The sequence below is a fragment of the Bactrocera oleae genome, chromosome 5 (assembly GCF_042242935.1).
Source record: "Bactrocera oleae isolate idBacOlea1 chromosome 5, idBacOlea1, whole genome shotgun sequence".
NCBI lineage: Eukaryota > Metazoa > Arthropoda > Insecta > Diptera > Tephritidae > Bactrocera > Bactrocera oleae.
The window spans coordinates 57576551-57594761 of NC_091539.1; the positions used below are offsets into that span (position 1 = coordinate 57576551).

The 18211-nt window shown below is 34.6% G+C and overlaps 2 protein-coding genes across 6 annotated transcripts in view; both read right to left on the reverse strand.

Moving 5' to 3' along the window:
- The window catches only part of LOC106614382 (uncharacterized), a 100385-nt gene that overhangs the window by 56265 nt on the left and 25909 nt on the right, over positions 1 to 18211 (reverse strand). The gene's annotated exons all lie outside the window — the stretch shown is intronic.
- On the reverse strand, positions 8927 to 10750 carry LOC138857307 (uncharacterized). Its single transcript, XM_070109653.1, has one exon. The coding sequence runs from the start codon at positions 10748 to 10750 to the stop codon at positions 8927 to 8929; it is 1824 nt and encodes a 607-aa protein (XP_069965754.1).

Sequence of the window (18211 nt, forward strand, 5' to 3'; positions counted from 1 at the left end):
ATAGTTATACCCGAACAGGGTATTTAAGTTTGTAACACTCAGAAAAAAACGTCGGAGATTATTTAAAATATATATGTATATAAAGAATCTGCGTGACGAGCTGAGTCGGTTTATTCATGTCCGCCGGTTTGTACGCCTATATATATGCGAACTAGTCCTTTAGTTTTTGAGATATTGATCTGAACTTTCCTACAGGTCCTTTCCTTCTCAAAAAGCTGCTCATTTGTCGGAATCGTCGAGATCGGACAACTATAGCATATAGCTGCCATACAAACTGAACGATCGTTATGAAGTGGTTGTATGGAAAACTTTTTCAATTGACGGAAATCAAAAAATTTTGCACGGGTTATTGTTTAAGGCAATGGTGCAATCTCCGAAGAAATTGTTGAGATTGTATCAGTATAGTATATAGCTACCATATAATCTGAACGATCGGAACAAAGTGCTTGTGTGGAAAGCTAGTTTATTTGTGTAGGGTATTATGGCGTCGATGCAACCGCGGTTATAAATTTTCTTGTTTTCCTTAGTAATCTACTATGGAGCATAGTGCCTCTCACGGTTGCGAGATTTTACATGACTGAGAACTATGCGAGGCTTTTTCTTGTTTTGGCTATGTTAGACGATTGCGTTTAGCGAGGTAGGGTGATTGCTCGTACCATATACATATACAGCCATATATACATAAATAACATAAATGTGCATATATGTATGTAAAAATAAAATAATTTGCTCGTTTATTTTAATTTTAGTTTCTATATGATTTTTGAACACAAAAAAAATGTATTTACCAATTTTACTTCTAGCATACTTTATGTCATTCTGAACCCCATTAACTTCGTAGAATTGATAAATCTAAAGAATGAATGAAATTATCGCCACATTATTCAGATCTTAATGAAATGCAACAGGTACCTTTTCCCGATATTAAAAAAACCTGGTGCGAAAATTGGATAAAAAAGAGGTACAGTATTTCCTTTATCCTACATATACCTAATAGGTTGATTTTCGTACTTTCGATAGACTTTATACCATATAATCGGTGCCAAATTTTTTGAGTAAATGCTTTCCACAGAAGCACTTGGTTTTGATCGATCAGTTTGTATAAGAGCTATATGCTATAATGATGCTATATCGGTTGTTCTCACAAATAAGCAGATGCTTGGGAAGATTATATACTTGTTACAGTGTCCGACATTTCCTTCTTGTTCTGGGCATAAAAAAAGAACTATCCCACAAATTGTATGCTAATTTTTACTTTTCCCAATTTCTGAATATTTATTTTTCTCGCTTCAAATTCAAATTTGTTTGCTTAGCCAACTGTCGCTGCGCTACATAATTTTCTTCCTCATTTCTTGAGTTAAATTGTTTGCTTGGAAAAACAGCAAAAGAGCAAGCTATTCGGCTAAACTTTAGTTGGCAAGTTTCGGAAGTAAGTTCTGCGGAAGCCAGCTGCAGGCAACATGTTGCAATTACGCAAGTTGCAAGTTGGCTACAAAATCTCAGACAACATTTGCATTAATTATCTTCAATGCAAAGGGTTTTCGAATTCCCTTCAAATTCAATTGCAGTGGTGTGTTCTCAATAAAAAATAATTAGAATAACTTTAATAATGAATGGCAAGATGCTGGAGCCAGCCGAAATAATGAAGAGCAGCCCTGTTGCTTCCTATTGTTCGTCGACTGCCATCTCAAGAAGAAAATCATTAATTTCTCAGCACTTCACTAACTATATACAGCAGATATAACATGTATGGCGCAACCGAACTAGAAGTTGCTGAAACAACTGTCAGCACCCAACGCAACTATGTGCCACTCAATTGTAAACGCAAGACAAATGCACCAATGAATTGTGAAAGCTTGAATGAGTTAAGTTAAGTTGCGCACACTGTTGAGTGGTCGCAGTTAGTTGGCAATGCTGGACAAAGCAGGATTTTAATTTTTTCGATTTGCCACTTTGGCAAGTTTGTTGAAAATTTCGCCATTTGTTTTGTCGCCAGCATTTTGAGCTGCCACCTGCAGCAGCGGCAATTGCACGTTGAAGTTTGGCGCTTTTCAGTTGCGGCTGTTGCCTTCAATTCTTGCTGCTACTTCATTTTATACGATTTCTTTTGTTGTATTTTATTTTCTATTTTTGCTTTTTTTTTTTGCTTGATGCGCCTGCCTGTTTGGTATTTGGCTACAAAAAAAGTTTGCCGCCTCGTTTGAGCAGCTACTGAAATTTTCATTTTCAATTAAGTTCGGCAAAAGTTTATGTTGCTAACACCAGGCAATCCTGCCGTCCGTCGCGATGCTGGTGGCGTTTTTGTGACTGTGCAACTGTTGCATTTGGCTGTGTGATAGAGCGCAGCGAAATGGCCGGGTGACTCTGCAAGGAAGCAGCAATACTTGTTGTACATATATGAGTGTCCTTCCAGCACAGCTGTTCTTTCTGCTGTGGACTGGCTTGGCTTATCCTTTGGAATTCTATATTAATATTTATATACATATATATTTATATATATATATATATATATATGTGAATGTGTGTGCTGTACTATTCCACAATGCCAGTTCATATTGCAGCCACAATCCGAGCAACGTTTTTGGCTACATGCTTTTGCTTAACTCAAAGCAATTTGTTCTTTTCCTTCATGTCCATATATACCTTCATATATACTTGTATGGATTATTTGAGAATATATTTGATAGGGCAACATTTGAGTTCACATTTATTTTGCTTTAAATAAATTTAGTTTCCTTTTTATAAATAAAGATCGCGCTCATATGGTTTAGAACTTTGCTAGAAATTAATAAAAAATAATTTGCCTTAGAGATACCGGAAATATAGAATTTTTTTTCTGTTACTGCTTTAAAATTTTAATAATGCGCTCTGAAATAGTTCCCTATATCTTTCAATATTTTTTTCATCAATCTTACAATATTTTTTTATTAGAGTAGTTCTGGTTTTTTGTTTTAAATGAAACAACTTTTCTATAAATATTGTCACTTTCGAGTGTAAATACATCTCAGATTATTCTATAAATATTTTAAAGTAGATCTGAGAAATATTTTCGGAGAAATCCACATATTTGTAAGAACTTTTTAACCTAGTGTAAGTGCGCGTTATTATCGAAAAACTGATTTCAAAGTTCTCCAAAAAGGCTGGATCGGTCGACTTTAAATTTTCACATACTTTTCTAAGATAAATTTGTCAAGTAATGACCTTAGTTATAAGATTTTTAATAATAATTTCTATATTTAAGCCACTTTGAAGTGTAGATTTTGCATAAAAAAATACTTCATTTTTTTTGGGGGCCGACATTTTGTCAAAAATAAAAATTTTGACTAGTCCTCAGCTTGTTACTTGTATGTATCTATAGTAATATTAATATTCTTTTAAGCAGAGAAATATTCTATACAACCATACACCTATTTTCGGAGGTCTTTCTGGAGATCGCCTATGGAATCAAGGGACACCTTCATGTTCAAAATTAATCGCCAATTATTAAAGTGTACTGTTTTTTAATTATTTAAACACTTCCGAGTGCTCTGTAAGCCTTAAACTCGAGTTCATGAAGCAGCTGTTACTAACACTATCCACAAAACTGTAGTTTATCATATAAAAATATATAAGTTTAACTCCTTTCAAACACAACCCAAAATTTCTCAGCTAACAAGTTGGGTCTTTTGAAAACCTTATACTCGAGTTTGTGCCGCAACTTGGATGCTTTATAGGATTGTAACGACTTTTTGATTACAAGTGGACAATTGTATTCCCTAAAGATTACAAAGTAACATATTCATAATATCACATTATCTTGATACCCTATACACTTCTTAAATCTAAATTCATAATTTTAAAGGGGTGTTCTTCAGTTGAAATTCACTCCACTGCCTTACCAATACTATACACATTTAATCTAAATTTTTTCAGCAAGTATACAGCACTTTTTTTGGACTTATTTAAATTTTCACAAACGCCAAACCGTAGCTAACCAGCGCTTATTCTTTTAAATCACTCTTTTTTTCGTCCATTTTTGCATTGTGCTGTGTACCCTCATTCGATTTGTGGCGCTGCTTTTTCATTCAATTAGCTCTGGCAGTAACTTTGTCTGCTGCGCGCACGCCGTTATTCTACTCGCAGCTGCATTGCATGTTCAACACGAATGCTGCAACATTGCCCGGTACATGCCACAAGATACCACTTTTGCTCTAAATTCTACAGTTGGCAGCTAACATGCAGGTATTCTCTGTTCGAAGGAGGCGTGTTTATATGTATGTAGTTGCACTATTCATAGAATTTTCTCAAGCTAGTAGCGGATGTGGTGTGCTCTACCCTTACCCCGTTTCATTCTTCCACCAATTTATTTTCACTGTACTTCGACGTCCTTGCAACAAGTTTGCTTGCGCACCTGGTCACTCGGCAGCCTAGGTATTGCAGTTATTGAGAAAAATAACCCATAGTTGTAGTTGAATTTGAAGTATGTCAGTGGAGTGGTGGGGTAGTTGGATAGTGTGGGTCGTAGCAATGGATGCTGCACTTGTAGGTAGTTGTATATTTGCATTTGTTGTTTCTCAATACCCCAGCAAGAGTTCGATTAAACTATCGATAGTTTTATAAAATTACTTTAAATGTTATGCGTCACGAAAATATAATTATGTTCATATAAAAATTAGCTTAAATAAAGTCCTTAATTGTAATTAAAGCTTGCGCTAAATTTATTCACAAATAAAAAATTTCGTTATCAAGAAATTATATATAAACCGTTTAAGAAGTACACGCTTCGTTTGTTGCAGGAACGAAATAGTGTATGGTACGTGCATCTCTTCTAAAATTATGCCAACAAATACATTCTCTTATTTTGAGTTTCGGCCAAGAAGTAGTATTTAACACTCATACACTTCTTCTTCGTCTTCGCATTCGATGCAATAACTGTTAGTAGCATAGATTTTCCTACATGCCACACGCAAAAATGTTCACCGGTTAGTAACAAGTACGACCAACGGTACTTGAATTTTATTGCTGCGCAGCGTAGTGTGCTTCTAGGAGCATTGAGCGTTGTTCCCAATGCGCAATGGAGGGTAAATGATTAAGCAGTGAAATAGGTAGAATTGAAAAAAGATTACGATAATATTGTATTCAAAGTAAAATTAATGCTTCAACACTTATCTAGAGTAATATTTATTTACTGTTAAGTAAATATGCATATTTATTAAATAGAAACTAAATTGTACAATATATCAATTGTACACTTTAAAATTATTGGCGGTATAAAATAGATTGTATATTGATAAAATATATATACATATACTATTTAAAACCCCATATTTTGTTGTATAATTGTAAGTAACTATTGAGTATGAGATCAGGTTTGTTGTCTAAATAGTCATGACTTACGAAAGGTACTTAAATTAATTTTTACAATTATTTTAATTTTTGTAAAACTTGTCAAAGCTTCAAAACTCTATTGCAATAACGCTGCTCCGCTTCCATGAAGGTTCCACCCTCAATTTTTGAGCTAGCCATCTGAAATTTTGCACACGTCAATTTTTCTCTAAGAAGCTGCTCATTTGCTAGAACCATATAAACTATAGCATATAGCTGCCATACAAACTGAACGATCAAAATCAAGTCTTTATGTGGAAAAACTTTTTTATTTGACAAGATATCTTCACAAAATTTGACATGGATTATTTTTTCCAGACAATACTATAATTTCCGAGCAAGTAGTTCAAATCGGGCCACTGTGGCCTATAGCTGCCATACAACTGAACGATAAATATCAAGCAGTTGTATGGTCACTAGTTTATTTGTGAAGGGTATTATAGCTGCGGTGCAACTGTAGTTAACGTTGTTTGCTTTTGTTTTGTCTTTTCTTTGTTCAATTAGTATCGGCATTGCCGACTCAATGACTTGTTCATTAGCTGTTTTTGTTGCATTGCCGACTTATTGCTATAGTAATTTGCATGCTATAAACTTACCACCGTCTCTAGTTGTTACCCAAACACATAAAAATATTATTTGCCTATTTCTCCGTATCACTCTACCTACCCTCAAGTACCGTTATTACAGTTGAAATATGCCAATTCTCCACAAAGCTGCATATTAGACAATGAATTTTACAATTTCCACAACTACAAGAACAAAAGCAAGAGCACTCATAATTTTCTCCAACTTCCCGCGTCCACACCCGCATACCTCTACATTTCTCTCTCACCAACTACCTGTTAGTCAGTTGCTGCTTTATGCAGCTTACGCAAAGTTGTGTGTGGAAAGTGCTTCATTTGATGTGCCAGTCATGAATGCTGATGAGTGTGCATTGGCAGTCAAACGGTGATGGCAAGTGGCAGGTGAGGGTATACAACAACAACAACAACCAATAGAAATTAACTAAGTACTTGCCTATCGCCTACAGCATCCTCAACAGCTGCTTTGCTGCGTTATTACTACATAAGTTGTTTTCTGTTTTTATTTTCTCTTTTTTCCGTTCGAGTTGTGAAAACTTTTTCATCATAAATGTTGTTGCGTTCATCACTCCGAATACGAATACGAATATTGCTTGCTGATCAATAATGAGTGATAAGAAAAGTTTTATTAGCACGAACAGGTCGAGGCACGCGAGGCATAACCGCCAAGCGGGCTCCAGAGCTATCGTGGTTTATCCAATCACCGTGCTTATCCGCATCCCGCAATTATAGAGAAAAGTAGTGGAAACAACAAGATAAAGTTTTGCGTAAGCTTCGGTGTTGGTGTGTGCGGGGAAAATATTTTCAAGTAGCTAGGGTCGCGCGGTGTGAGATATTATATTAATGAGGATGATGATGCCGATGATACGGCGAAAAAGGTGGAGCAGTGAAGTTGTGCTTGTGCTTATTATAAGTACTACATTCCTTTATATTTACATATTTTTCATAATTTAAGTGTTGTTGTGTTCAGAAAGCTGAGTGATTGCTTGTTTGCAGCTATTAGCTTTTATATGCATGTTGCAAAAGTTTTGGGTAGCGACATGAATTTGCTGATGACGTGAATACTAAAATGGTACATTTATTCTATTGACGGAAATGTAATTTTCTAAAAGCTTTTTCGTGTTCAAAATATTATACATTTGACATCATAATGAGTTTTTACCGCTATTCAAGAATAATTTTATATCTGACTTTTAGCGCTTTTCTGATTTCTATGTGATCTGGGTTGCAAATATTGTACTATATTAAAAAAATAACTGAACTAACAGTATTAAAATCCGTAACTGTATTATCTGTTATCCTTATTATATATTCATATCTATATAGGTATATATATATATATATATAGTTACTTGCTCAGAGTGCCTAGGTGGAACATAGGGTCTCGATATCCATATTACTTCCGAATAAGTAGATATTAAAATAAACCAATACCAATCAAGTGTAAGATATATGTCGGAAGGTGAGCTCAAAGCACAACATTTTAGGAAAATATGCAAATTTGAAAACACATATTTTGTATTTAGGAATGCAGTTGGAAAAGTTGAATTTTTCATAAACTGTCAATCTTAATTAAATTATTTCAGTAATTTTTGGAATAATTTTTTATTGGAACCCCGGTTTTTTAACAAGAATATTAATTTCTGTTCACTTTATTAGCATTTAACTAAAAAATTTGTGAAAATAAAAAAAACTATAAAATTCAACTTAAACCCAAATTTTGTTAATTCTTACACTAAAAATGGCATCCACACCACGCTAAATAAGTATCATCTACTTTTCTCATGAATAAATTTCGAAATTGTTGCCATAATTTTTTTTACTCAAAAGTAAACCTTTCAAACCATTAAACCTTCAAAGGAAGTTATTATTCATTATTTTATTTTTCGCATCGTCGTTGCCAACATCTATGCAATTATCCTTGCCAGCTGATTTGCTTTGAATTACCACATAAATTCGAATGACTTACTCTTTACACCAGTCAAATTTGACACGTTCCTAGCTTATCTATTGATCGACGTTTGTGGTTAAGCTCCCATATTTCACCATCACGCCAACAATTTTTCTTACTCCTTCTACCTTTTGGAGAAATAACTTGTACACATTGTTCACATTCCACTGCACTTCCGCAGCAAATACTTGTGTGTGCCCTCTCTTCTCCCTCTCATTTTTTAGCTGCAATCTTGTTGTGTGTGCCCTCTCTTCTCCCTCTCATTTTTTAGCTGCAATCTTGCTGCCTTTATACACATATACATAAGATATTTTCCGAATGCGTTTGAAGTAACCGAACTATGCAATGACTGCGTTAGAAATAAAATTCGGGCGGCGAATATTTCAATTTGTGGTTTGTGTTTGATATATCAGCAAGGTATTTATAAAGTAAAACAAAAAAAAAAAACAATTTTATATAAAACGAGTAATGTAACGCTAAGTTCGGGTGTAACCGAACATTTTATATTCTCGTAAGGTAAAGTGATATACGTGATTTTCGTATACTTGTACTTAAAAGTTCTACATATTTGGTGTTTGCGTCCTTGAATTGTTATAGTCCGATTTCGACAGTTTTTGGCCGTAAGATTAAATACCTTGAGGACACTATTTGTGCAAAGGTTTACTCGAATAACTTCATTGATGTTTCATCTGTATACTGTAAAGTAAAAGAATTATAAGGAATTTGAAAGTAGACGTGGTTGTCAACTGATTTTGAACCATTTTGAAACCAGAACGACACTTTCTTAAACCAGGTTTTCTTACATTACGGCAGTTCGGCAAGGTTCAATCTTAAAATTTAATTATTTTGATAGGTTATATCAAGAGTGAGCATTGCTCTCAGTTACTAACGGTAATCGATTTCTTTACTCGTACTCGAGAGAACCACTTCGCGCTGTGGCCTTAAAATTTTCTTAGAATTTAGCTATAATTCTAAAATAAAATCCGTACTTGTATCAAAGAAAACCAAAGTTCTTTCTTATTTTATTTTTTCACATCGATAAACTTAGTATACTTCCAACTTTTTGCCAGTATACTTCCAATATAAAACAACAAAAACTTAAAAACAAGAAGATACATGTAGATAACAGTATCAACTGCAAATCCTCCACTTTAAGTGGTTGAAAGCATTGCTGCTTATTGCGATCTTCTAACGAAATCCAATCCATATCCAAAAACTCCAGAAAACTCTGCTTTTGCCAGTGTCTTATCAGACCAGCGGCACGCAACCGCATGAGGAAGTCATTTAAATTCTCACGATAAATCGAGTTCTCCTGTAGAGGCAAAGTCATTGGGTAATTCTTAACCAAGCAAATGTCGGACAGGCGAAATAGTGGTCGTGAAAAATATTTCTGTTGCTCCTCATATATGCCCCACATATCGGTTATAGCAAAGGCATAACGCGTATCAAGGTTGTCTTGTAGCTTCAAAAATTGTGTTATATTTTTAAAAACTATAAAGTTCTCATCATGCTCTTGATAATCCGGTTGCGCTAACATAGCAAACAAATTTTGTTTATCAACAGCAATTTGTATGCCACGATTGACTAGATCATCTATTGTTTCAGCTCTGCCCGCAATGGGCGGATTAACGAGAAAACTTTGCAGATAACTGATATAGGTAGTAGTCAAATTCAAACCCGCAAAAACGATTAAAATAAATAAGGCCTTGTGAAGACGCGTAATCTGCTTCGGCCACCAGAACGGCAAGCTAAAAAGACCTTGCAACACTGACTCGTTAACGAAATAATCTATAATGTACACGGGTCGCTGACAATGGCAACGCGAAGTGAATGTCCAAGTACAAGAGATGCTAACGACGCTGAGGCAAAATAATATTGCCACCGTTTTGTTTACATATCCCAAGTAGAATGCAGCTTTCGGCAGTGGCTGTTCCAACGGTACCATAAAACAGTAATCCGTACATTTAAAAATAATCGAGAAACCTATATAGCGATCCAAAACTTTATAAGGTGTTAATGAACCAATATCAAGGGTGCTATTTCCGAGAAAACCGCTCAATTCGTCATGTAAGTAAAGTTTGTTACGCATAGAGTGCGGATGTAAAATTGTAGCATTAAGATGCTTTGCATACTCGACCAAAGATCTACCCAAGAAACCACTCATTGTCGACGGTGCGCCGTTACTTGGTATATAACTGTACATTTGCGGCCACAAAGCTTTTTCTATTATGCGCAATGGATGTCCATACATATTATCCAAATGATTGATAAATAATTTTGCTCCCCTTGTCGGCAATGTACGTTTTAACACTTGTGTTGTGGGGAAAATGCGCAAAATCCAGTAACTTCGCTCGATTATCGTCATTCGTGGTTGAAACGCAATTATTTTTGTAGCTGTATACTCGGCGCACATTTGCATTATCTGCTCTATATACGCCTCATTTGCAGAGTCCTCGAATAGCAGAATCAGTCGTGTTTGTGTGTTTTGCCATAGGCGTTGCCAAAGTGTGTGCAGCAGAAGTTTATCCTGTTCCATCCGCTGATTGAGTTTCGCGATGGTTAACATTTCGGCGTTAAATTTTAACACATATCTTTCAATTGGTGCTGAGGTACCGACATGCAGCAGCGGTTTATCTTGGCCTTTGCTCAACGCACCTATTATATCCGAAGCCTCTAAGCCATTAGCGCTTCTCCGCGCAGTGTCATTCTCATAACTCGTATATATTATTGTATCCAGCGGTCTTTCCTGTGCAGTAGCAATCACAATTTGTGTCAGTTTCTTTGTGAAATCTTGGTCGATGGCCGTCAGTCCAATCAAGCTAAGTAGTATGGTGTGATTGTTGAGAGTACGCATGTTCGGCGTAAGCTATGATTTCCGAAGTCACTTTAACCAAAATGAAAAAATGTTTCTTGTGCTGCATTCCTTTTATAATTTATTTTAGTAATTTGTTGGTAGCACTTTGGCTTGTGTCAAAACAATTAATTCAGTTAAGTGGTCAGCGTTAATTAAATACTATTTTATGGCTCCTAATTACAGGGTTTATATTTTAATAAAAGCGACATGGATTGAAAGTGTTATTATCTCTCAAATCTTATGTACACAAGTGTTGTACATTTTTAAATTACCGTGCTAGTCTTAACCATGGTATAGTATCATAGGAAAGGTGTTATGTGCGTATCGTAAAGCTCAAATGAATCTTTTTTGCGTTCCAAAAATCGGTCGAAAAAGACAAGTTTTAGGAACGCAACGCTACAAACCGACCTTCTTGGTTATAATTTCCTCGAGTCTTACTCTAGTTTAACGAACAAGAATTCTGAGAAAATCAACTTCACCTCGTTGACACATATATTTTTTTTACTGAGTGGCAGTATCAGCTATATTTTATATCTTAAATTAAATGATTATAAAAAAGTTATTACAATATTTATTTTTTATTTTTATTTTGTGCAATATTTTCTTAAGTGAAATATCGGAAGGCTGTTGATTCCGATTTTCAAGTGTAATCCATTTCATAGCTAACATTTCCAGAAAGCTATGACGTCGCCAATGTAATAACAGCCCAGCCTCGCGTAACCTCTCCGGAAATACATTTAAACTCTCAAGATAAATTGAGTTTTCTGTAAAGGCAAAGCCCTCGGGTAACTTCTACCCAGAAATATATCTGAAAGCCTGAAAAGTGGTTGGGAGCAATATTTCTGTTGCTCCTCATATATGATCCACATATCGGTAACCCCAAAAGCGTAACGTGTGTCAAGATTATCGCGAAACGATAAAAATCAGTGTCGTCTTTAAAAATCACAAAATTTTCCCCATATTTTTGTAAACCTGGTTTATAAAGCATCGAAAAAAGATTATTTTTATACACAACTACTTGAGTGCCACGACATATTCAATCTTCGATGGTTTCGCCTCTGCCTTCAATAGGTGGATTAATACTATAACTTTTTAGGTAGGGCATAGGCTGTGCCGATAATGATACCCGCTAATGAAGTGTTAACATAGATGACCTAATTAAGTTTCAATATGAGTACCGTTATGTCGGGTCGAATAGTCCATCAAAACTCTACCAATGAAGCCATTTGGCTGTATACATATATGTAGATTTGTGGCAAGGTAGCGCTTTCTAGTCGAATTAGTCGGGTTTGTGACGTCGACAGTCTTAACAAACTGAGTATCCAGGTTTGATTATTCAGAGAGCGCATGTTTGATAGCTGCAAAAACTTATTTGAGCTAATTTTATCAAATTGATGAAGTTGTTGACTTACATGCCTTGTTTATAAGAATTTTGGGGTGCACCCAATGGTTCACTTAGTTGCTTGTGTGGGTTAATAAATTGAATTTAATAGTGCACTGATTTCATATTTATGGGCTATAAACACTTAATAAATACTTCAACTAGTTTTATGGGAGAAAGAAATGTATTTCGCCATATTCAGGCTGAAGCATTCACGAGTTAAAACATTTTTTTGTTGCTATTAACTTTAGTTGAATATGTGAAAAAAATATTTAAAAAATTTAATTTTCAAATTTCGTAATTCTATAGTTTGGATATGCGGTTTGTTCACTATCTGTCTCTTAACTGGCGGTAGGTGTGGAAGCAATTAACTGAGGGAAAGAAAGTCATCATGTCAATGAATTTGGCAGCAATTCACACTGTATCTAGCAGGGATATCAAAAAAAACATTTATCAAGTTTCCTCATGATATCTCAGTGATATCATATTATAAATATGTTCATAGTCCATTGAATTCAATAAAACCATAATAACCTGAGTCTATATTTTTGTGAGGATACAAAACATATTTTTAATCAATGTTCCTGGCTGGATAAAATAGGGATTTTAGATCAAGTTGAAAATGAATTAAGAGCAAGCCGAAAATGGAGAATGCAATCGATTCGTAGCATATATCTTTACTTTAACTGTTATAAAACTGTTGTACACACCTTCAGAAAGGACTGCACTGAATTATCTCAAGATAGATGAATTGTATAAAGCTACTTTATAATAATTATAATTAGTCAGTGACTACTCAAAGGGTTGGTTCTTATTAGGTCATTACTATAATTGTATTACATATCTAGAGTTACTTGAGTTTCCTTGCTTATCGAAATTCGTCTTTGATGTAGAGTTTGAGCTAGATGGTATTGTCATTTCCGACTGGGTTTGACTACTATTATATCTAGTAGGGTGGAATGAAAAAAAAAAAATTTTTTTCATTTGCTTAGCCTGAGGGTAAAATCTGTAGATTATAAAAAAATAAAATTTTTGGACAAAAAAAAAATCTTTTTTAACATCTAGAGATCCTAGAACACTATCAAGAGCTGCTAGAACACTTATCAAAAATTTTTTACTAAATAAAAATTTTAACTCGAAAATTTTCTTTGTTTATAATCAACGGATTTTACCCTCAGGCTAAGCAAAAAAATATTATTTTTTTCGCTTCACCCTAATATCGTAGTGTAGTGTTGTGCCCTCTTGAGGATTTGGAAAACAGTGGTCAAATTTATTAAAGGTGGGGAATATGAAATATTGGTATGCAGAAAAAAATCGATTTTTTTTTTAGCCGTGTGGTTATTATTCAGACAATACTTTTATCGGAGTTGATTTTTTTGAAGAAGGATCTTGATTTGCGGGCTTGCAAAAGCTAACTCGTGCAAGAATTGAGGCCGTACGACAATCACGCGTATCGCACGTTCGGTGAATATGGCCAAAACAAAATAGCCGCTAGACTATTTTTTGTGGGGTTATGTGAAGTCGCTTGCCTATGCAGATAAGTTTAAGACGATTGACGCCTTGTAAGAGAATATTCGCCGCGTTATTGCTGACATGCGGTCAGCTGGAATTTATTCGAGTCGGCAGCGGTGGTCGTTTACATGAAATCAATTTTAAAACATCATTTGAAATGGTCTGGTGCTTGAAGCGCTCACCATAAATCATATATATGATATCAAATAAATATAATAGCGTTATGTTTTGAGAAACTCCTTTCCAGGAACATCTGATCCACTTAATTGGGATGAACAAGTACTTTTATCTGGTATCTAAAACTATAGAAAGTAGAACAATAACTTCACCTAAGAAACCCAATAACAATTAATTGTCTCAATATTGACCACACCTGCCACTTGTTAAACGATCATTGTTTATTTATGAGTTATGTGTTCTACATGTCCATAGAATGCTTGTGTGAAGAAATCTTTGAGTAACATCAATCAAAAGAGCCTTCAGAGTGCTGCACAGGCGAATGCTTTCGTTATATATACATTTTACCACCATAACAACCAAAGCAAGTGAGGCGAGAGCATCAAACGAATTCATTTCATGCCAAACAAGGAATGATGGTGGTCGATGGGTTTCCAAAATGCTTGAGAATTCCCAAATCATAAATAACACTTCAATGATAATATTCAAAATTGCTATTTATCAAACGCTCTCTATTACGCCCTCTCTGTGTATTTGACGTACGCTGGTAGAAGTGCAATGGATTTTGAAATGTTGAAATAATGTGAACAGTTAGATGCTGGGGCTCAACTGCCGGCTTTGATGGACACATATCAAGAGTTATCAAAATTGATATGGGTTTGCGTCGTTTGCACACACACACACACACACAGACGCATTTGTGAGCATTTGCTTGATGGACGAATTGGTGTTTCGCTTAGGGATTTCGCCGGCATTCGAGTGCAGAAGTGGACCGTTATTAATGGCAGCGTATTGATGTAAAGCAACACAAAAGGCACTGAGAAAAGTGGCAAGACAATGAAGTCTGCCAGCGAGCATATAGAAAAACGAAAATAGTGAAATAATAGGTGATGTGAGAGTGGATATGGCGGTGCAATATAAGCCACCGCTAGCAGGATATGTGACGTGCCTTTTGTGTAAGAGTACGTGCGTATGTTTTGTCAAAGGAATTCGCCAACTGTGCGCCGCATGTGGTCAAAATACACAGTCAAAGAAAGTTAATCGAGCACAAAGTGCTGCCAAGAACACGAAACAAATGGCATATAGGTATAAACACACACACGCACATACATGCATATATGTATACACACATGCAAATGCTGAAATAGAGAATATGCATGGCACAATTTAAAACATTTATCATTTTCACAAAGAGGCACGACAAAGAAAGAACAGTGGTATAATTTTTTGTTTGCGCAAAACAGACATAAATCGAGTGGAGAGGGATAGAGGATATGAGCAAGTGGAAAATCTACAGTAAAACTTTTATTTTTTGATTTGCTAAAAAAATAGGTTAAATTGGCCGGCCCGTGTTCGGCTGCTCTAACTGGCCATTTGGAAATATGTCAAACGTCAATGAAACTAGAAATGTTGTGTGTCTGCGCCAGAAGTGGAATATGCGTCGAAAATGGTAGCATACGTCTGAAGATTGAATATTTGAGAATGAAATAGATTGCACAAAACAGAAGGAGGCGAAAAATAGACATCACAACAGACAGCTGCAAATAGAGAAAATAGCAAAGAGTGTAAGAAAATGAGATTAAAAGCAAAGGAAGCTTCGTTACTCTAATTTTATAACTTTTTTGTTGCTTTTTGGTTTGATAATATTTTTTCATTTTCATGTTGTTTTTTAATGTGGTCAGCTTATGTCGTTTTTTGTTAGCATTTTGATTGACAGCTGGAAATTGGTGGCAACACCGTGGTTTATGGCACTGATACACATCATTAATCATGCATGTCTTTGTGGCAATGACGATGCCGTTACACATATTTTACGCTTGTACATAATTGTGCAGTATTTATAGCCAATAAATATTTACTCACATATATTTTTCTTCACATATGCAACTGTACGATATATTTATGCGTGAGTTTTCGCTCCGGTTTGTGTTTGTGCCAATATGTCTGTATATGTGCCTATGGCCATGGCTATGCAATTAAATTTAATTTAATTCACTTTTATTGACCACAGGCCTTACCAACTGCCTCACTGCTGTGCTGTAAATTTCACACATTGACGTGTGAATCAAATGCGGGCATACCGTTATTTACAATCGCAAACTTAATTTATTGTATTTACCGTTACGCACGTAAACGCGCCCAGTAGTAAAGTCGAGGTGTTTAAAAAAGAGCAGAGACTAATATAGATATAACTAGGTATAACCGATCTACTTTGCAATCGTTCGAAAAATTATAATTATAGTATCTTTCATGATTTTCACGTAAAAAATATTGAAAAAGTTTGCGAGATTATAAACATTGAAACAGATTTTGGTATTGGAACATATTATAAATAACATATTTTCGGTATTTTTAAAGCTGAGCATGCAATGTCTTTTACTTGTTTTAGGAAAAAGACTTCGAGAGATTTCTGATTTTTTTACGAAGCCCGAAATTTTACGATTTTTAAATATTTTATGAAGAATCAATAAAATTTGCATCAAAAATTTAATGGATTTGGTAGTCTTACATATTTGCAGTTTTAGATTCGTCCGTTTATTTTTTTGCTATATTTGGGCACTGTTCTCTTTTCAACAGAAAATTTATACAGTTGAATTCTTATCGAAATATATATATTATTGTAGTTTTTCACCCATTATCTATTTGAATAAACCATTTCTTACATTTAGCTCACATTGTTTGATCGATTCATCGTTCTCAAAATTTTGACGGCATTGGTATTTTTTAATTTTATTGTACCCTGAACAGCGTCTGTATATACACAAAATAGTCGCTCAGTTTTTGAGATATCGATCTGAAATTTTACTCACGTCCTTGTCTCCCTAAGTAGCTGCTAATTTGTCGGAAAGGCCGATATCGAACAACTATAGCATATAGCCGCCACACCAACTGAACGTTAGGAACTAGTAATCTCAGTAAATATATATTTTTTTCCTTTTTGTGATATAATGATATAAAAATGCAACTATTATAGCTTCGGTGCAGCCACAGTTACCCTTTTTTTTTTTGTTCTGAATATAGCATAATAAAAACTGGATTAATAATTAGTCCACCATGTCTAAACTTCAACAAAAGAAATTAAACTGGTATTACTCTTTTTGTGTATTGTTTTTTGTTACAAATCTTTAATGAGAAAGTGCTCTGAACAGATATCTTAGATGTTTTTTGTTGGAGTTAAATCTTTTTCTCTATCTAGTATGCTCAAAGAGGCTATAGTTTACCATGAATTAGTCAGAGTTATTTATTTTGGGTTTTTTTCGGGCAGTAGACTATAAAATATTGTATTTGCTTTTAAAGTCAGTCTCGAACTTTATAACAATAACGTGGCATCCTTTTTACCTCCAATTCATTCGCCATTTTATAATAAGCTATACTGTAGTAATTGAACAACAGAATAATCCTTAAGCCGTTTGTAAAAGGTTAAGCGATTCTAGTGCAACGACTTTTTATCTCAGAAATGTTTTTATTGCCGTAACATTTTCCGTCGATTAATATTTTTTTCGCAAAATTTTCGACTCATATGCATTCACATACATATACTTGTGTATATACATGTATATATATTCATGTTTAATCAATCGCATCCGCTTGCAAGCTCGTGTAAGATTTATTAATGATCAGCATTGTTGTTTTATTATTCAACAGCTCAAACTGACAGCTGGAAATCAATATTTTCATTTAATTGTATTTGTGTGAGTAGATTTATCTTGTATGCTGTAATTAATATATATTTACACTCAAAGCTACATATTTATATACGCTGCAGGCAAATAAACAGCGGATATACTAACATAAAAACCTGCTTACAGCAACAAAAGCATAAGCATTCATTTGCTTATTATAGTATAATACTAATAATTATTAGTAATTTTCAGCTACTTATTCTTACATTTTTGCTATTTCCGGCAAATTTGTGTATTTGGCAAATACAGGGGAAAAAACATGCATAAATATTTGTGTATAGTGTTTGAATTTTCCTTTTCGTAAATAATGGATATGTTGCTTCGAGCGAATTGTTTAACGAAGTATTGTTAATATTATACATTACATAATTGCTACAGTTGTTATTACGGTCAGAGCTGAAATTCCATTCATATACGAGGTGTGTTTAAAGGAAAAAGTGAATTTTGAATTTTTTAGAAAAGTACTCAAAGGAAAGCGTTTAGAGCTGATGACCATACAGAAATGTGCATTTCAGAAGTGATTCGAAGATTGGAAAAAGCGTTATCACAAAGGTATTATATCCGAGGGAGATTACTTTGAGGGGGACAAAATAGATATTGATGAATAAACCTTTCAAAAACACCTCGTCGACTTGGCTGAGCCAATAAAAATAATATCGAATTTAAGGGTTAAAGTGAACCTTTATACAGAGAAAACACTATCCCTTT